The sequence below is a fragment of the Cololabis saira genome, chromosome 24, assembly GCF_033807715.1.
Source record: "Cololabis saira isolate AMF1-May2022 chromosome 24, fColSai1.1, whole genome shotgun sequence".
In the NCBI taxonomy this organism is placed as follows: domain Eukaryota; kingdom Metazoa; phylum Chordata; class Actinopteri; order Beloniformes; family Belonidae; genus Cololabis; species Cololabis saira.
The window spans coordinates 26,037,018-26,058,516 of NC_084610.1; the positions used below are offsets into that span (position 1 = coordinate 26,037,018).

The 21,499-nt window shown below is 39.4% G+C and overlaps 2 protein-coding genes across 2 annotated transcripts; both read left to right on the forward strand.

Moving 5' to 3' along the window:
• Positions 1-1,593: 1,593 nt before the first annotated feature.
• f7l (coagulation factor VII, like) lies at positions 1,594-8,955 on the forward strand. Its single transcript, XM_061716227.1, has 8 exons — positions 1,594-1,718; positions 4,111-4,277; positions 4,353-4,377; positions 4,703-4,816; positions 5,965-6,123; positions 7,403-7,491; positions 7,638-7,758; positions 8,222-8,955. Exons 1-8 carry the CDS (start codon positions 1,634-1,636, stop codon positions 8,767-8,769), a joined length of 1,308 nt encoding a protein of 435 aa, XP_061572211.1. The 5' UTR covers positions 1,594-1,633; the 3' UTR covers positions 8,770-8,955.
• A 2,533-nt stretch (positions 8,956-11,488) lies between these two features.
• Positions 11,489-21,153, forward strand: f7 (coagulation factor VII). Its single transcript, XM_061716228.1, has 8 exons — positions 11,489-11,597; positions 12,504-12,667; positions 14,836-14,860; positions 16,518-16,631; positions 16,722-16,868; positions 17,724-17,827; positions 18,271-18,391; positions 20,263-21,153. Exons 1-8 carry the CDS (start codon positions 11,516-11,518, stop codon positions 20,808-20,810), a joined length of 1,305 nt encoding a protein of 434 aa, XP_061572212.1. The 5' UTR covers positions 11,489-11,515; the 3' UTR covers positions 20,811-21,153.
• The last annotated feature ends 346 nt before the right edge of the window (positions 21,154-21,499 follow it).

Sequence of the window (21,499 nt, forward strand, 5' to 3'; positions counted from 1 at the left end):
ATACAAAGAAATCCAAACATTTATGTCCATAAATTAAACATGTTGTGTCTTATGACATCCGAAGAGTTCAATTTTGGTCTCATCTGACCAGAGTATGTTCTCCCAGAATGTCATGGGTTTATCCAAATGTTGTGTCGCAAACTCCAAACGAGCTTCAACATGCTTCTTCTTCAAAAATTGAGTCTTGCATGGAGGCCATGGCAGTTGAGTGCATTACTTATTGTTTTCTTTGAAACAACAGTACCTGCTGATTCCAGGTCTTTTTGCAGCTCTCCACGAGTGGTCCTGGGCTGTTGGAGAACCTTCTGATGATTGTTCTGACTTTTCTGTCTGAAATCTTGCGAGGAGCACCTGGCCGTGGCTGCTTTATGGTGATGCCGTGTTCTTTCCACTTCCGGATGATGGCCCCAATGGTACTCACTGGAACTTTCAGAAGTTTAGAAATGCACCTGTAACCAATGCCTTCAGTGTGTTTTGCAACAATAATGTTGCGTAGGTCTTTGGACAGCTCTTTTGTATGTGTGCATTACTTGGGTTGATGCCGACATCTGGTGAAAATTTCATGTCAATAGCTCGATTAGAAATATGTTTTTTGAGAGAAATGATGACGTGTTCAATACTTATTTTCCCCGCTGTATATATATATATGTATGTATATTAGTGCTGTCAGGCAATTAAGAAAAATGAATCTAATTAATTACAGATTTCATAATTAATTAATCAAATTAATCGCATTTAGATCTCATATCTGCTAAAGAATTAGAATTCTAGGACATTGCAGAATTGCAGAGATGACTAATCAATTGAATTCACTAAGAAGAGAAGATTTGAAATCCACATTTTTATTCGTAAAGTGTGAAGAAAAGAAAACCAATTAGGCCAGGTGCATTATTCAAAAATGCAATACAAATACAGTTAAATAAATAAGATAAGGCTGAGTCTCAAATAGGCACTTAAACAGACTCTCAATTCAAAATTAAAACTAAAGCTGACTCAATACAGCAAAGTACTACACTGCAAAAACTCCAAATGTTAACAGGAATATTTGTCTTATTTCTAGTTAAAATGTCTAATTTTTAGTCAAAAAAAATCTCATTACACTTAAAACAAGACTCATCACTGGAAAAAACTACAATTTTCACCTGTTTCAAGTAGATTTTCACAAGATGTTTTTGCTTGTAATGAGAAGATAAATCTTCTTCCACTGGCTGATTTTTCTACTTATTTCAAGTGAAAATTTACTTGAAACAGGTGAAAATGGTCAAATAAGTTATTTATCTGGTAATGACTCTTGTTTTAAGTGTAATGAGATTTTTTGACTAAAAATGAGACATTTTAACTAGAAATAAGACAAATATTCCTGGTAAGATTTTGAGTTTTTGCAATGTGTTGTAGAAACTAAACTAAACTAAACTAAATAAACTGAAGTAAACTAAATTATGTTAGCTTGATATCTGCTTGTGTCGTAGGAACTAAACTAAACTAAATAAACTAAAGTAAAGGATGTGAGCCTGATATATCTGCTGGGTTTGGTAAAGGAAGCATGACTAGGAGAAAGGACGAGGAAGTGCAGCTGATAATCAGCTCAGTTGTTTTTGTGTTTGTGAACTTTGGAACTTTGGTCAGAACAAACATGGCGTCCGTCAGCAGAACAACGAGGCTCGTCTTCTCCTTCTTCTTCATCACGTGTATCCCAGCATGCACTGGGACTCCAGGAGGTCAGTCTTCTTCTCCTTTTCTTCTTCTTTAACTCTTTAATCCGTCCATTCCTTAAAAACGGACCAGATCAAAGGTTGCAGGAATTGATCGACCGAAGTCGGAGACAGATTTTTACAAACTCAGATCAGCAGCTGAACGACAGACACACTGCAAAAACCAGGAATATTGTTCTTATTTCTAGTTAAAATGTCTTTTTAGTCAAAAAATCTCATTACACTTAAAACAAGACTCATCACTGGAAAAAACAACAATTTTCACCTGTTTCAAGAAAATTTTCACTTGAAATAAGTAGAAAAATCTGCCAGTGGAACAAGATTTATCTTCTCATTACAAGCAAAAAAATCTTGTTCCACTGGCAGATTTTTCTACTTATTTCAAGTGAAAATCTACATGAAACAGGTGAAAATTGTTTTTCCAACGACATTTTGACTTTGTTTTCGATATTTCAACTTTTTTTCTCGAAATTTTGAGAAAAATGACGAGAAAAAAGTCAAAATGTCGAGAAAAAAAGTCAAAATTTTGTGAAAAAAGTTGAAATGTCGAGAAAACTTTGTTTTATCGTTTTATTTGACAATTGTAAACCTGTTTCAAGTAAATTTTCACTTGAAATAAGTAGAAAAATCTGCCAGTGGAACAAGATTTATCTTCTTATTACGAGCAAAAAAATCTTGTTCCACTGGCAGATTTTTCGACTTATTTTAAGAGAAAATCTACTTGAAACAGGTGGAAATGGTTGTTTTTTTCCAGTGATGAGTCTTGTTTTAAGTGTAATGAGATTTTTTTCAACCATAAACACGTGTAGCTAAAAACCCAGTCAGGAATTGGTTAATAAGCAAGAGTAATAAGCAGAATAAAATACATTCAAAAGTTATTATAAGCCAGGCTTAAAACTTCTTAAACTTCTTCTGTGTCTCATGAGCGAGTTTTATGTGGAACGGACGATCCTGCTAGGAGGAGTTTGTTAAAGTACGACACGTGAAAATGGCATAAATTGCACCAAAATGACACAATTAATTCAAAATGGCCGACTTCCTGTTGGGTTTGGGCCATGGCGCCAAGAGACTTTTCTTTAAGTTGCGACATGATACAGGTGTGTACCGATTTTCCTGCATGTACGTCAAACCGTATCAACGTTGTAATGATGTCTGTACGATAAACCGTTGCTTAGATACAAGCGTCCAAAATAAAATGGAATTTTTTTTAAAATTAAAAGTTAAATATCGCAAAAACCGTAATGAGTAGCATGATGAAGTTTTAGGGTCCTTTAGTGCCAATCGGGCCGAGTGTTTTTAAATTTGAACGATGTCTCTACGATAAAGTTCGGCCGAGCAATAAGCGTCCAAATTTTCTGCTTTTTTTTTTTGCTTTTTGGCGTCTAGCGTCGCCACGGTTACGCTTTTGAAAGAAAAGTAATGCACCTAGTCGCAGGATGGAGACGCACATTTTGATGTATAACACACCTGGGTGCACGTTACGGTTCGGGCCGTATTAACGGCCGAAGGAATGGCATAAATTGCGCCAAAATGACACGATTAATTCAAAATGGCCGACTTCCTGTTGGGTTTCGGCCATGGCTCCAAGAGACTTTTCTTTAAGTTGCGACAAGATACAGGTGTGTACCGATTTTCGTGCATGTACGTCAAACCGTATCGTGGGGCTTGAGGCCCAAAGTTTTCTAGGGGGCGCTGTTGAGCCATTAGGCCACGCCCATTAATGCAAACCATTAAATATCAAATGTATCGCATCAAAATGAGCATAGTTGAATATCTTAAAAACCGTAATAGCTAGCATGATGAGACTAAAATTTGTTGCAGTACAACGCGTCCCAGTTGTTTCAATGTTGTAATGATGTCTGTACGATAAACGGTTGCCTAGCAACAAGCGACCAAAATAAAATTGATTTTTTTTTTTAATTAAAAGTTAAATATCGCAAAAACCGTAATAAGTAGCATGATGAGGTTGTACGGTCCGTTAGTGCCAATCGGGCCGAGTGTTTGTAAATTTGAACGATGTCTGTACGATAAAGTTTGGCCGAGCAATAAGCGTCCGAATTTTCACCTTTTTTTTGCTTTTTGGCGTCTAGCGTTGCCACGGTAACACTTTTGAAAGAGAAAAGTAATGTGCCTCGTCGCAGGATGGAGACGCACATTTTGATGTATAACACACCTGGGTGCACGTTACGGTTCGGGCCGTATTAACGGCCGAAGGAATGGCATAAATCGCGCCAAAATTACACGATTAATTCAAAATGGCCGACTTCCTGTTGGGTTTTGGCCATGGCACCAAGAGACTTTTCTTTAAGTTGCGACAAACCATTAAATATCAGATTTTTGGCGCATATTTAAACGGTTGTTTTTACAGTCAACTTTTCCTCTGCTCACTTTCATAAAGGAGAAATCTTTTTGGACAAACCCGACGCTAGCGTGTTCCTGCGGCGCAGCCGGCGCGCTAACTTCATGCTGGAGGAGCTGAGGCAGGGGAACCTGGAGCGGGAATGTTACGAGGAGAAATGTTCGTACGAGGAGGCCAAGGAGATCTTCGCGCTGCCGCAGCAGCTGGTCGGTTAATTTCTGCCCGATTCATTTCGGTTCATCACCTAGCGGTGTTTCTAATCACGCTCTTTTCCTCCGCAGGAGAACTTCTGGAGGACGTACACCGGTAACCGAGAACAACACACATTTAGTAGTTCCTAAAGAAGCTACGACGCTACGGAATGTTAGCGCCAAACTAAGACCAAAAAAATTCACAAAAATAAAGTTGTAATATTATGAGAATAAAGTCGTAATAATACGAGATGAAGTCGTAATATTTTGAGTCGTAATATTATTCTCATAACATTACGACTTTAGTCTAGTAATATTACGACTTTATTCTCGTAAATTATGACTTTGTTCTCGTAAAATCCCATTTTTTTTGTCTTAGTTTGGCCCTGATACTGCGTCGTACGGAGCATAGCTAACGTCGTAGCTACTTCCTGTTTCAGGTGTGGATAGCTGCTCGTCGTCGCCGTGTAAGAACGGCGCTACGTGTACGCGCCACGTGGACAGCTACATCTGCAAATGTCCCCCCGGTTTCCACGGACACAACTGTGACAAAGGTGACGCCGCGCCGCGTAAAAACCCTCCTGCTGCTCCCACCGATGCTAACTGGATGCTAATTGTATGCTAACTGCATGCTAACCGGTTTGCTAACCTGATGCTAACTCAATGCTAACTCGATGCTAACCGGATGCTAACTGGATGCTAACTGGATGCTAACCCGATGCTAACCCAATGCTAACTGGATGCTAACCCGATGCTAACTGGATCCTAACTGGATGCTAACTGGATGCTAACCCAATGCTAACTGGATGCTAACTGGATGCTAACCCGATACCAGAGACGTTCTATAAACGAGACAGCCCACTACGGTTGTGTTTCCTGTATCTGTGTCACGTGACTGCCACGCTCCTTTAGGAGAGCAGCAGGTCCTGAGTGTATTGAGTCCTATGGGAAAAGTGAACGTGAGCACAGATTATTACCAATTCCTTTGCCCCATAGTAACCTAAGTAAATATGGGACCCATTTTTCAAAATCCACAAACCTTCTGAACATTCTGACACCAAAATGGCAATTTTCAGACCGACAGATTAGGAGAAAATGAACTTTGTTTGAGACCTGTCTCTGTCTGAGCAACACACTCTCGCCAGATTTGGCTCTCATCGTTTTCCCATCGGATAAAATGAAGTTTAAAACTAAAATAAAACTTGCTTCTTTGCTTAATAATACTGTTATTTTTATTATTTATGTTTTTTTGGAAGAAAGTTGTACTGTATTTAGTGTTGTATGTTCCAAAACGATGTGGGGAGAGGGGCGGCCACGCCCACTTAGGAGACCGGTGGATACCATTTCAAACCATTGCCAGTAACGGCAATGCGCTATCTTGTGTATAGAGGATCTTTGCCGATACTAACTGGATGCTAACCTGATACTAACTGGATGCTAACTGGATGCTAATCCGATACTAACTGGATGCTAACTGGATGCTAACCTGATACTAACTGGATGCTAACTGGATGCTAACTGGATACTAACCCGATACTAACTGGATGCTAACCCAATGCTAGCCCGATGCTAACTGGATGCTATCCTGATGCTAACTCGATGCTAACTGGATGCTAACCCGATACTAACCTGATGCTAACCCGATGCTAACTGGATGCTATCCTGATGCTAACTCGATGCTAACCGGATGCTAACTCCCCAGTTCGCTCCAGCTCCAACGGCTGCCGCTACAGGAACGGCGGGTGTGAACATTTCTGCCGGGACCGACCGAGGACTGAGAGGACGGGGACCAACGCCGGGGTCTGTTTCTGCGCTCCGGGGTACGGACTGGACCGGGACAACAGCAGCTGCCTGCCCCGAGGTGAATGAATGAATGAATGAATGAATGAATGAATGAATGATACGGACTGGACCGGGACAACAGCAGCTGCCTGCCCCGAGGTGAACGCATGAATGGATGAATGAATGAATGAATGAATGAATGAATGAATGAATGAATGAATGAATGAATGAATGATACGGACTTGACCGGGACAACAGCAGCTGCCTGCCCCGCGGTGAATGAATGAATGAATGGATGAACGGATGAATGAATGAATGAATGAATGAATGAATGGATGGATGGATGGATGGATGGATGGATGGATGGATGGATGGATGGATGGATGGATGGATGGATGGTCACCATATATATATATATATGCATTTTTAATATATCAAATATATTATATATACAAAATATATTTTAATATATCATATATATTTATTTTGTCAATATATATATAAATATATATACTATACTAACATTTTTACAGTGCTATACCTGCAGTAGTACTAGAATGCAGTCAAGCAATACACAAAACACATCTGACGTGTGCTTATGTTTAGAAGTTTATCAATTACCTTAAAAAAACTATAATTTAAAAAATTTAAACAAACTAAATATAAAAAAAAAAAAAAAAAATTAGAAATTAAAATTAATTTTTTTATGATTTTTTTTTCAAAATTTATATTAGATTATTTAACAGATTTGACCCAGAGCTGGTATATTAAAAGCCTCACACGGGGCACCATGTATGTTGTGCCATAAAGGGAGTGCTGGTTCAGTTATTATGGATGCATATTATTATGGAATTAGCCAATAGGCTACATTTGGGTGCATCTGCTTTTATTTTATAAATGCATAATGATGTGCACTGTCCCTCCTTACCAAATAAAATAAATGGAATTGAATTTAATTAATAATTTTTCTTACTATAGTTATTTATAATTAATAAATAAGATGACGTATCAAAATAAATCAATAAAAAACGGGCACCACCTGACAACCAGACGCTTCTTCAGGCAGGATAATGGAGAAGGCCCATAGCTAGTAGCTCTTCATGCTAACATAGGAGCTTTTGACAGAACTTCACTTAAATGCTTTCTGTTCTAGAGGCCGTTAACTGTTTTTGTTTCTCTCTGTTCTAGAGGCCGTTAACTGTTTTTGTTTCTCTCTGTTCTAGAGGCCGTTAACTGTTTTTGTTTCTCTGATCTAGAGGCCGTTAACTGTTTTTGTTTCTCTGTTCTAGAGGCCGTTAACTGTTTTTGTTTCCCTCTGTTCTAGATCCGTTAACTGTTTTTGTTTTTCTCTGTTCTAGAGGCCGTCGTGTGCGGGAGAACGCTGATGCATTTTGCCCCGAGAGTCGTTAACGGGCAGATCTGCCCCAAAGGACACTGTCCCTGGCAGGTGAGTGCTGTGCGATTAATATGCAATTAATCACGAGTTAACTATGGACAACATGTGCTTTTTTAATCGCGATTTAAAAATTAATCGTTTGACAGCCCTAGTTTTGATCAAAGCTGATTTTATGATTCATGTTTGTCTCTGTTCAGGCTCTGCTGACCGAACACAACGTGTTCACCTGCGGCGCCATCGTCCTGTCGGAGGACTGGGTGCTAACGGCGGCGCACTGTGTCTGGCTGAAGCCCATCGCCATCTTCCACGTTACCGTAGGTATGAAGCCCCGCCTCCTCACGTTACGTAGGTACGACGCCCCGCCTCCAATTGCGTTTTTTTAGTCGCATAACTTACTCGAAAAGTTGTGAAACTTGGCACGCACGTCCCATGTGGCGAAAAATTACGTATTCTAATAGTGTCAAGGAGCACCCCCTAGAAAACTTTGTGCCTCAAGCCCCACAATACGGTTTGACGTACATGCACGAAAATCAGTACACACCTGCATCATGTCACAACTTAAAGAAAAGTCTCTTGGCGCCATGGCCGAAACCGAACAGGAAGTCAGCGAGGGCCCGTTCATTGCTGCTTGCAGCTTTAATTATTATTATTATTATTATTATTATTATTATTATTATTATTATTATTATTATTATATATACTGGTTCATATATTTACCCCCAATAAATCAATATATATTAATAGAGATATAGATATATAAATACCTTTTGGACTGTTCCAGGTAAACACGACCTGAAGGAGACGGAGAAGACGGAGCAGCGGCGGCGCGTCCTGCAGGTCATCGTCCACGACGACTACAACCACTCCACCTCTGACTGCGACCTAGCGCTGCTGCGGCTGCACCGCCCCGTCAAGCTAGGCCGCTACGTGGTGCCCATCTGCCTGCCGGCGCGCAACAGCACCTTCATCCGGACGCTGGCCACCGTGCGCCACTCTATGGTGTCGGGCTGGGGCCGCCTGGTGCAGTTCGGGGCCCCGGCGCGGTTCCTGCAGCGCCTGGTGCTGCCGCGGGTGCCGCTGCAGGAGTGCCGCCTGCACACCAAGCTCAACATCACCACCAACATGATGTGCGCCGGCAAGCGCAGCGGCGGCGAGGACGCCTGCGAGGGCGACAGCGGCGGCCCGCTGGTCACGCGCTACAAGAAGACCTGGTTCCTGACGGGGGTGGTGAGCTGGGGCAAGGGCTGCGCTAACGAGAACAGCTACGGGGTCTACGCCAAAGTAGGCAACTTCCTGGACTGGATCGGGAGCACCATGGCCACCGGCTGAAACCGGTGTCAACCAAATGTCAACAATCGAATCCGATTCTTAAGATTCCAAATCGATTATCACCATTTGAATCGATTCGATATTGATTTGTGTTATTAAAAATGTTTTTTGAGCTGTTGCCTGAATTACATGACTGTAAAATAACATAATTATTGTGAAATAAAAAGTCAAAATGTCGAGAAAAAAGTCGAATTGTCAAGATTAATGTTGAAGTAAAATTTTGAGAAAAAAGTCAATGTCGAGAAAAGTCAAAATGTTGAGAAAAACGTCAACATTTTGAGAAAAAAGGCGAAATTTCGACTTTATTCATGAAATTTCGACTTTATTCACGAAATTTTGAGAAAAAAGGGGAAATTTCGAGAAAAAAGGCTGAAAAAGTTGAAATGTGGAGAAAAGAGGCAAAATTTCGACTTTATTCATGAAATTTTGACTTTTTTTCCCGATGTTTCGACTTTTTTCTCGACATTTTGACTTTTCTCGACGTTTTGACTTTTTTCTCGACATTTGGACATTTCTGCACAACAAGCTCAACATCACCACCGACATGGTGCTAGCCGGGTAGCGCAACGGTGGCCACCGGCTGAAACCGGCTCCAGTGGATCCAATTAAATGTCAACAATCCATTAAGATTCAGAATCCATTATCACCATTTGATTCGATTTGATCTCATATTACTTTGTGTTATTAAAACTGTTTTTTGAGCTGTTGCCTGAATTATATGACTGTAAACAAACTAGTGAACTAATAATTAGTGCCACAGGGCAGTCGCCACGAGGCACTCCTCTTCCACTGCTATGTAATAGCAATGGAGGAGATTGTCACGTGGTAAAGCCCCGAGGCATCGATTGTTATCCTGCGTGTTTATTAGTGCCACTCTTATTATTGCTCAGGCTTATTATTTATTCTTCCATATAAACTTCGGCGCGTAACTATTCCCGCAGCTTTGAGAAAACTTGAAAAGTTAAAACGTAGAAACGTGCGACCCAATCGGGAATCGAGTGGTATGACTTTTTATTAGCGATTGGTGCGAACGTTTTTGCGCAACGTGCGAAAATTTGCGCTTTTTGGCCCATCTGGAACGCATTGGGAGAACTGGGGCCTCACCACTCGCACACCGTTACTCGAAAAATTCTGAACCAATTTAGAAGGTTGTAGGCCCTGAATTTAACTACAGTCCTGTGAATCTTCAGAGCGATGGCACAAATAGTTTTCGCACGAAGTGCAAAAACATTTCCAAATTTCCAAACTAATGGGGAGATTTTCCCATGTATGTGTATGGGGCGGAATGTCACACTGTGGATGGGAGAAGGTTAAAAAAAGCCAAAACTTCACCTTTTTTCTGAGTCACCTAGCTCTCTCATACCTGCATGTAGAAATGTCATTCAAACTTCAAAATGGAGGAAAACTTCTCTTCTCTCCAAAACACCAAACAGGTTTTTCCTAAGATGTAAACTTTTCAAAATACGTGCACACAAACAAGGACTGGAAATCACTTTTTCGTCAAATCTAGAGTGCGGAATGTCGGTTGCTAGAGTGTGAGAAACTGTTAAAAATGACCTGAATTTTTATTTGTAACTCGAGCTCACGGCCAAACCGTAAAAAGGAGACCAATAATTTTTGGTCAGAATGTAGACATAGGTGTTGGGATTCATAAAATGTGACTTTGACAGACGGGGTATACACAAAATTTAAACGGGGGGAGGGATAGAGGGGCGCCAATACCTGTCTCAGTCCCCATTCACTGTAATGTAATCAAACATTTTCTTCAAAAGAATCTCACTCTGTCTTCGCACTGAGCTTACTCACTCATTTTAAGGAATATCTGAATAAAAGTAAGATTGTCAGAATCTGCCGGCTTCTGTGTCTCTCACAATGTTTTCGTTTTTTTGCTATGTGATTGTGATTTGTGATCTGACAAATGTTTTCTGAAAAATGCAGCAAGCCGGAAATTTCTGCAAGGAAATTTTCTAGCTTCACAATAATTATTGTGAAATAACTAATAAATAACTCAAATAGCTCATGCAGTAAAAAAGTAGAAATGTCGAGATTTATGTTGAAGTACAATTTTGAGAAAAAGGTTGAAATGTCGAGAAACACATCCGACCGCAACGTAGCAACAACACATCCGGCCACCAGGCGGCGCTTCATCAGCTCGCCAGAGTTTCTGACAAATATTCATAGTATTTGAAAATGTAAACAAATACATATAAAAGTACAATGCAAAAACTCAAAATCTTAACAAGAATATTTGTCTTATTTCTAGTTAAAATGTCTCATTTTTAGTCAAAAATCTCATTACACTTAAAACAAGACTCATCACTGGAAAAAACAACAATTTTCACCTGTTTCAAGTAGATTTTCACTTGAAATAACAAGAACAAGATTTTTTTGCTTATAATGAGAAGATAAATCTTGTCCCACTGGCAGATTTTTCTACTTATTTCAAGTGAAAATTTTCACTTTTTTTCTACTGAGATTTTTTGACTAAAAATGAGACATTTTAACTAGAAATAAGAAAAATATTCCTGGTAAGATTTTGAGTTTTTGCAGTGTATACTTGATCATAAAATTAGATAATTGTGCTTAAACTCCAAAAACAAGCGAAGCTGGTGTTGACGGTTCTGGGGTCAGCGGTCAGTTTGTTTTTCATCATCCTGGTATCTCCATGGCAACATGTGACCAACTTTGTTACGTTTGTATCAGACTTTGTACCTTCACGAAGACGAAGGTCTTGGTCGCTCCAGCGATGAAATCAGCCATGAGTTTGAGAGTCTTCATCGTCTTCATCGCCGTCGTCTTCGGCCTCCACGGCTGCCGCGCGGCTTCAGGTGAGAAAGTTCACTAGAGGTTAAAGTTTAAACCGTTTAGTTTCTCGTTATCAGCTGATAAACGACCTGATATCAGGATCAGCTGATTAGCTAGCAGTGAGCTAAAAGCTAAAGTCAGGGACGTTTGTAAATAAGGGTCTTTTTTCCCCCTAAACGTGCCCCAAAAGTCACCAAATGTTTCACCAAGCCAGTCCTGGTGATAAATGTGATATTTCATGATGCATTAATGGGCGTGGCCTAACGGCTCAACAGCGCCCCCTAGAAAACTTTGTTCCTCAAGCCCCACAATACGGTTTGATGTACATGCACGAAAATCGCTACACACCTGTATCATGTCACAACTTAAAGAAAAGTCTCTTGGCGCCATGGCCCAAACCCAACAGGAAGTCGTACATTTTGAATTAATCGTGTAATTTTACCGCAATTTATGCCATTCCTTCAGCAGTTAATACGGCCCGAACCGTAACGTGCACCCAGGTGTGTTATACATCAAAATGTGCGTCTCCATCCTGCGACAACACGCATTACTTTTCTCAGTCAAAAGCGTTACCGTGGCGACGCTAGACCCCAAAAAGCGTGCCCCCCCTTCATCTGATTGGTCCATATGTGACAGTCCCTGTTTTCTGCTATAACTTTTGAATGGTTTGATATAAAGGCTCGTGGGTGGTGTCATCGGACTCAGTTTTGACTCCTTGACTTTTATTGGTGAATATTGCACGCGTGAGGGCCCGTTCATCGCTGCTTGCAGCTTTAATTCTTATCATTATTTCTTACTTTTTTTAGGCCTTCTCTGAAGGCGTAGAAGGCCCTGAAGGTTCCACACTGAAATAACCGAAGTCAAATTCCCTGCGTGGCCTGTTGGCCACTAAAGCTGGTTCTGATTCTGGTCCTGGTTCTGTTCCCCAGTGTTCCTGGACCCGGCCCAGGCCCGGGCGGTTCTGGTCCGGACCCGCCGCTACAACTCGGGCTGGTTTGAGGAGCTGCAGCGCGGAGACCTGAACCGGGAATGTGTGGAGGAGAAATGCAGCTACGAGGAGGCCCGGGAGGTGTTCGAGCACACAGAGCTGACGGTGAGGAATCCCCGCTCCCAACCACAACACCTGTCATGTTTGGTCCTCCAGCCCCTCTCTCCTTCTCACTCCATCTGCCAGCCACGCCCACCTCGAAGAGGTGCGTCCTGGACGCACCCCAGCCTCTTCCCCCCTTCTGGAGTGACAATCTGGCAGTGAGAGTGCAGGGTCCAGGAATTTTTTTTTTATAAATCTTTTTATTGGCATTTTTTTGGCAAAAACGAAATGGTAAAAACAGATTTCAAAACCAACCCTATCAAATATGCCATCTTTTAAACCCCAACCCAACCACAATTGCATGGCTGTACAAAATAATATATAGATAATATAGATGTGCAGAAAAAAAAAACCCTACAGTACAATAATACAAAAACAGATAGGTATGGCAGTCCAAGACATTCAGAGATGGGGGAGCGAGGCCCCACAGAGCTGGGATAGGCGGGCGCTGGATGCGCAGAAATCCCAGAACACTGATAAGGTTTCAGTTCAGGTCTCAGTTTCCATAACGGTCCAGGAGCTTTTATACTCTCCTGATTGCTGAGGAGCTGCAGCTGGGAGAGCAGGTGAAAGGAGTGAGTGATGAGGTGGACGTGGCTGACAGATGGAGTGAGAAGGAGAGAGCAGAGTGGAAAACCACGGCATTGAAAAAACAAATCTTACCAGGAATATTTGTCTTATTTCTAGTTAAAATGTCTCATTTTTAGTAAAAAAAAATCACATTACACTTAAGACAAGACTCAAAAAACAACAATTTAAACCTGTTTCTACTTATTTCAACTGAAAATGTACTTGAAACAGGTGAAAATTGTCAAATAACGAGTTATTTTTCTGGTGATTTTTTGACTAAAAATGATATGAAATGTTAACTAGAAATAAGACAAATATTCTGGTTAAGATTTTGAGTTTTTGCAGTGTGAAGGCTGGAGGACCAACCACAACACCAGAGTTACTGGACACACTTGTTATTTTCTAATCATACATTTATTGAACACTCTGAAGAGTTTTGTCAGTAACGGTGAAATAAGTAATTAGTAGAGAATCTGTAATAACTTTCAGTTAGCTGTAAGCTGTTTCAGCAAATATAAAGTGTATACGAACTGAGAGGAAGCTGTATGTTCACAAACATAGATGTGTTTCAGTTTATGGGGTTAATCTGTGGAAGGTTTTGGAAATGGAAATGAAAGAGTGCAGTACATACCACATATTTAAAAAAAATTGAAGAACAAGATGCTCATTAAGTACGATCATATTGTATGAGTGTTTTATGGAAGTGTCAAAACTTAGATAATTGTCTAGTTCAGGGCTCGGCAACCCAAAATGTTTTAGATCCATATTGGACCAAAAACATAAATAACTAATACGTCTGGAGCCGCAAAAAATGAAAAGTCTTGTATCAGAATTAGAATGAAGACACACATGCTGCATGTTTCTATATTAGTTAGAAATGGGGGGAGATTTGTATTTTCATTATGCACTTCGAGAAAAAAGTGGAAATGTCAAGAAAAAAGTCGAAATTAATGTTGAAGTACAATTTAGGGGGAAAAGTCGAAATGTCAAGAAAAAAAAGTCGAAATGTGGAGAAAAAAAAGTTGAGATGTCGAGATTTATTTTGAAGTACAACTTTGAGAAAAAAAGTCAAAATTTCGTGAATAAAGTTGAAATGTTGAGAAAAAGTTTCAACTTTATTCACGAAATTTCGACTTTATTCTTGAAATTGTATTTCAACATTAATCTCGACATTTCAACTTTTTTCTCAAAGTGCATAATGAAAAAAAAAATCTTCCTCTAAAATATTATTTCTATTTTTCTACTGCCTGGCCCTGATACTCTTCCGTAAAAAACAACTTTTTAAAACAAAAAAACTGGAGTTTTACTACAAGTGACCAATTGAAACATTGATAGTGTGTTGAATGAGAGGCTCATGCATTCCACTCACATTGGATTTAAATTATTTATTGAACACTGAAGAGTTTTGTCAGTAACGGTGAAATAAGTAATTAGTAGAAAAGAATCTGTAGTAACTTAAACACTTAGCAGAGGTGGACTTTAGTAGGAGTTAATCACCAATGGATCTGTAATCGTTTTAATGGATCTGTAATCGTTGGTGTGAGAGACTTTTCCATTGTTGTTCTGGTGTTTCATCTCCGTCTGTCTGTCTGTTTCCTCAGGACGAGTTCTGGAAGGTTTATTCAGGTGAGTTTGATCATCATCAAATCTAGACTTCTGCACGTTTCATTCTGCCGTTTGTTTAGCAGAGACTCGTTTTCTATTCACCATCAGCCAGGAAACTGGAAGGCAAGTTTATTTATATAGCACAATTCAACACAAGGTCATTCAAAGTGCTTTACATCAACATTAAAAGCGGCAAGACATAATTAATAACAGTAAATAACAAATAAAATGAAATGAAATACAATGATAAGAAAAGACGTAAAATAATATAAAGCACAAGTTGTTAAAAAGTAAGGGCAGTACACTGCAAAAACTCAGAGATTTTTTTTGACTAAAAATTAGACATTTTAGCTAGAAATAAGACAAATATTCTTGTTAAGATTTTGAGTGTTTGCAGTGCAGAACTGAAACACAAGGACACAGCTTTTCAAAATAAAACAGGAACTTAAACACCAAAACTGTGACCTCAACTCAAAAATATGACAGTTGTCTTTCGAGATGGGAAGTTGTCTATATAATAATATATTTTACATAACACTATGATTGTTCCATATCTGACCTGTTGCATTGAAGTTTGGGGAAATGCTTGCAAAAAATATACTCAGTCTATTTTTATTTTACCAAAAAAAGCCATAAGAATAATTAGTAGAAAACAATATCCTTCAAATCCGTTATTCCTTCAGTTAAAACTCTTGAAATGTCTTCAATTAGTGGAACCACAGAATTCTGCTAATTATTGTGGAAAGATCATAAGAAAATGTTGCCAATCAATAAACATTAAAAATTTGAAAAAAGATAAAATAAGTATAACTTAAAAGGAACAGAGATCTTTAAAAAAACAAAATCAGGAACGTTGTGTTTCTGTAAAAGGTATCAGTTTATGGAACAATCTGGATACAGAAGACAAATAATGCAGATCAAACATTACATTTAAAAGAATAATAAAAGCCAGTTTGATGAAGAAATATCATAATTTAGTTAGGTGGGTTTTCTTTTTTCTCTCCCTCTTTTTGGCAACATTGTCATATTTATTTTTCTTTGAATCAAAAAACAATACGACTATCTGTGTTTGACGACAGATATTACTACAAAGTTATTTTATAATTTTTATTTTTTTATTCTATATTTTATAAGTTATCTTAAAACTTTGTTGTAGTTTTGTTTTTGTTTTTTGTTTGTTTGTTTTTGTATTAAATTACGTTTATTGGAAAGTGTTTTTTTTAATTGCGTAATTTGTCATTTGTTTTTTTATTTAATTTTTTTATTATTACATTAATTGAAATGTGATTTCTTAGGAAAAAGGGACAGTTAAAATCAGCTTATTCTTCTTTCTGTTCCTTTTCATTCAAGGAAAGAGATTTGTTGTAATTGTATTGAACTGTTTAGTTTTTCTTTTAATGAATGAAATAAACAAATAAATAAATAAATAAATAAATAAATAAATAAATAAATAAATAAATAAATAAATAAATAAATAATAACTCTCTTTTAACCCAGCTTAGATATGAAACCCTACTTATCTGAAGCGATGACAAGTTTGACATCGTGGGCTGGAATTAATTGCTCATGAAACCACGCCCCTATTCCTACGTAAATGTGATTCTACCTAGCTGAGATTCCCCGGACGGTTTTCATGGATGTTAAATCAAAACTAAAACACGACGTCTTTGTGCTAAAGTCCCGAACAGGTGCTTGTCCGATCCGTGCCAGAACGGCGGCACCTGTCTCTCCGACGACGCCTCGTACACCTGCCTGTGTCTCCCGCAGTTCAGAGGACTGAACTGTGAGCTAGGTGAGTATCCACCGCCAACATTTGACCTGCGACCTCTTCAGGTTCGGTTTGGCGATGCACTCAATGTTGGCGTGTTTGTGTTTGTGTTAGAGCACCGGGCCGAGTCCGACAGCTGTCTGCTGCAGAACGGAGACTGTGAACATTTTTGCCAGGAAGACGCGTACGGCCGGCGGCTAGCTTGCTTCTGCGCCGACGGCTACGTCCTGGACCCGGACGGGCGGAGCTGCGTCCCCGAAGGTTGGTCGGGTTTGGAGCGCGCGGGAGTCCTAGCATCGCTAACGGGGCGACACAAACGACGACGCAATCAACACTCACGCAAGACACGGGACGGAACACAGAACACAAGATAGAACACAAGTCGATATTTCGAGAATAAAGTTGATATTGAAATTGGGCAGCACGGTGGCTTAGTGGTTAGCACTGTTGCCTCACAGCAAGAAGGTTCCCGGTTCAATTCCCAGGCCCGGCAGGGCCCTTTCTGTGTGGAGTTTGCATGTTTTCCCCGTGCTTGTTCCCTCCGGGTACTCCGGTTTCCTCCCACAGTCCAAAAACATGCGTAGTAGGTTAATTGGTGATTCTAAATTGCCCGTTGGTGTGAGTGTGCATGGTTGTGTGTGGCCCTCAACATTTCAACTTTTTTCTCGACATTTCGACTTTTTCCTCAAAATTGTACTTCAATATTATTCTCGACATTTTGACTTTTTTCTCGACATTTCGACTTTTTTCTCAAAATTGTACTTCAACATTAATCTCGACAGTTAAAGAACAACAGTCGTACTCTAACAACGATTCAGACATGGTTTATGGATCCCATCTCCCCCTGATGATCTGTAGTGGAATTGCAGGTTTGATGTGTAAATAAAACTAATTATTAGGTGTCATCAGCATAAACACGCCATGTAAAGTTTACACGAAGAAGAGCGTCCACAAATAAACCAAGAGGCACTAGTGTAGATCCCTGTGGTACACCACTTTTTAAAATTCGGCCATAAAGAGAACAAACAAAATGTTATGTTCTCTTCTTTGGTTGGTAACAAATGCTGATTCTTCCTAAAACTATCAGAGATATAACTTTCCCCGTGGTCGTTTCAGGGTCGATTGCTTGCGGCAAAGCTAGCGTCCTGGACCAGAAGAAAGACGCTAATCTGAGAATCGTCGGGGGAACCGTGTGTCCCAAAGGAGAATGTCCCTGGCAGGTACGTACACAACCGTAGTCGGTCTATTATTTCGACTTTAACCCCTGAATGGATTTGTTGTCAAAATCCCCAAGTTTCCCAATCTTAAAACTCCCAGTTGTGACGGACGGAACATGTTCCTCTCTGGAGAACCTTACGACGGCACTTCCTGTTTAAATCCGTGGTGAATCTGGAGGTGGAAATGTAAAACAGTGTTTTTGATGTGTGTTTTTGAAGGTTCTGCTGGTGTTTTGAAGGTTTTAATGTGTGTTTTGAAGGTTTTAATGTGTGTTTTGAAGGTTTCTGCTGGTTTTTTGAAGATTTTAATGTGTGTTTTGAAGGTTCTGCTGGTGTTTTGAAGGTTCTGGTGTGTGTTTTTGAAGGTTTTAATGTGTTTTGAAGGTTCTGCTGGTGTTTTGAAGGTTTTAATGTGTGTTTTGAAGGTTCTGGTTTGTGTTTTGAAGGTTCTGCTGGTGTATAAAGGGAAGGGATTCTGCGGAGGAGTGATTTATAAACCCGACTGGATTCTGACGGCGTCTCACTGCCTGGAGAGCACCGACAAACGCTTCCTGAAGGTGGTGGCAGGTACGAATCTGGGAGGTTCTGGGTCACCTGTGGATGTTTGTTATCTTGTTTGTTGATATTTATGCTTATGATTGACCGAAATAAATATTAACTAACTTAGCCCACTAAGTAGTTATAATTTTCCCAAATTTCTATAGCGGACTTGAATTAGCTTTAGAATAGGATGAATAAATAAAAAATAAAAACAACACAAATTTGGACCGGTGTCTCAGAAGAAGAGGTTTCGCTCGGGAGGAAGCAGCAATCTGGTTTACAAAACACAAACACGTTGTTTTGATTTAAAAAGGGTATTTACAGGATTTATTCTTCTTCTCAGTATACTTCTTTCTTTTATCTTGGCGACAATAACACAATATCTATACACAATAATAATAATAATACCATAAATAAATCAAACTTTCTATTTAGAATTCCACCTGTCCGATAAATGTCTATTTTTATATTAATTTAATTATAATAATTTATTTTAATAATTATATAATAATTAATAACTAATATTAATGGTTACATTTATCTCTATTTATCCCTACGTATCCCTATTTTATTTTCCTATTTAATTTAATTTCTTTACAGGTCGTTAATTAGTTTCCCTAAACCCAAAATAAATAAATAAACAATTACAACACTAAGAACAAAAAAAAAACAAAAAACAATTATATCAATTCAATTCGATCAACTAAACAAGAAAATAAGTCAAACTTTTCGATGGGTCTCCTGGCTGGCTCGCCAATTCAGCTTCCACTGAACAATGAAGGTTCTTTTTTCTCAATGAAGATGACGAGTCACAAAAGTAGTTCCCAAAAAAAAACAAAAAACAAACAACAAAAACTATAGTCTTATTTCACAAAACTGACGAGAATTACGTTTCTATACGGTCAAAACGCACAAAGACCGGGTCAAATACAGGATTACAAAGTAATCTGTAACAATTCGTACGGTGAATTAAACCAAGTTGACAATTCTACGTCACAATGCCTACATTCAGGGCTTATCCATAACTTTGTGCGGTTTTCAAAAATCATAACTATTTAATTTAAGAGTACGCTTAAATAACAAATAAAATGAAATAAAATGATAAGAAAAGTAAAGTAGTAAAATAAGTAAAATAATAAAAAGTTGTTAAAAAATATTCATCACTATTATTAAACCTTTTTATTAACCTCTAGGGATTTTGGAAGTGAAACTATCCAAATTAAATGAACAATATCTCCATAATTATAAGGACAATATGCATAATCTTGGTCTCCGTGGATAGCTAAGATCTCCCAGCATACATTTCCAGTGTCTGAAAAATTGTGAATGTTCATATGCCTGAGCAAACTGTGATAAACCAAAGAAAAAAATTTAAATGTTGATCCACGTCTAATTTATTTTTAATTTGCACATTTGAAAACACCATCAAATGTCGATATTAATGTTGAAATACAATTTCGAGAAAAAAGTCAAAATGTCGAGAAAAGTCAAAGTTTCTTGAATAAAGCTGAAATGTTGAGAAAAAAGTCGAGATTTCAACTTTTTTCTCGACATTTTGACTTTTTTCTCGACATTTCAACTTTTTGTGTTTAATACATCAGTTTTAGCATAGCTCCTACATGTGGCACCTTCATAAAGTCGAAATTTCGACTTTATGAAATACATTTAGACTTTTTTGTCGAAATTGTACTTCAACATTAATCTCGAGATTTCAACTTTTTTCTCGACATTTCAACTTTTTTCTCGACATTCCAACTTTCGAAGTGCATCATGAAAAAAAAAATCTGTGAAATGTGACGACCAACGAGACCATTGAGGAACAAAGTGTAATTTCGACTTTATTCTTGAAATTGTATTTCAACATTTTCAACCATTTCCATCTGTCTTTTGTCCGCTAGGCGAGCACAACATCGCGGTGAACGAGTCCACGGAGCAGATCATTGCCGTAGCCGAGATCTTCATGCACGGCGACTACGAGACCGACACGGCGGACAACGACATCGCGCTGCTGCGGCTGGAGACGCCCATCGCCTACTCCCGCTACGCCGTGCCCGTGTGCCTGCCCACGCGGCCGCTAGCCGAGCGCGAGCTGTGGGCGGTTAGCCTGCACACGGTTAGCGGCTGGGGCCGGCGCAGCGAGAACGGGCCCACGTCCAACCTGCTGCGGCGCACTAGCGTGCCGCGCATGCGCACGCAGACCTGCGCCGAGGAGAGCGGCGTGGTGCTAACGCGGAACATGTTCTGCGCCGGCTACCTGGACGGACGCACCGACTCGTGCAAGGGCGATAGCGGCGGACCGCTAGTCACGCAGTACAAGAGCACGACGTTCCTGCTGGGCATCGTCAGCTGGGGGAAGGGCTGCTCCCGACCCGGGAACTACGGCATCTACACCCGCGTGTCTAACTACCTGGACTGGATACACAACCACACGGCTAGCCCGCTATAGCTACACCTGACCACCTGAGGGCGCTAGCACCTGCTGGGAATGGAAATACCAGCCCAGAGAAACCACCATTAAACTTTCTTTTATTCCTGTCAAAGGTTTACGGAAGAGTACCACGGCCGTGCAGGAGAAAAAATATTTGAGAGGATTTCTTTCATTATGCACTTCGAGAAAAAAGTCGAAATGTCAAGAAAAAAGTCGAAATGTCGAGATTAATGTTGAAATACAGTTTTGAGAAAAAAGTCGAACTTGTTTATGTGTAGTTTAGGCATCAGAATTTATCCGTGTTGTTTCCTTATCTTTTAACACTTGTGTAAATAAATTCTGATTAATTTGAATGAGACAAGTTGTCTGTGTTTATTTTATACATATCTGGCAACAGGCTGGAACGTATGGAATAACAGCTCCTTTGAGACTGATTTTGCTGTTTAGTTATTATTTTCCTGATAAAGTCAGGTGGTTCCCCGTTTTAAATGATTCATTTTCATAAGTTATCTTCTTTATTAATTATTAATAATGATTGTAAGACAATTAATAAGTCTCTAATAACTGAACCAGAACTCCCTTTGTGGCACAACAGACATGGTGCCCCATGTGAGGCTTTTAATATACCAACTTTGTGTCAAATCTGTGTAAAATAATTAATTTAGATTTTTTTTAAAGAAGAAAAAAAATCGTTTTTCAATTATTTT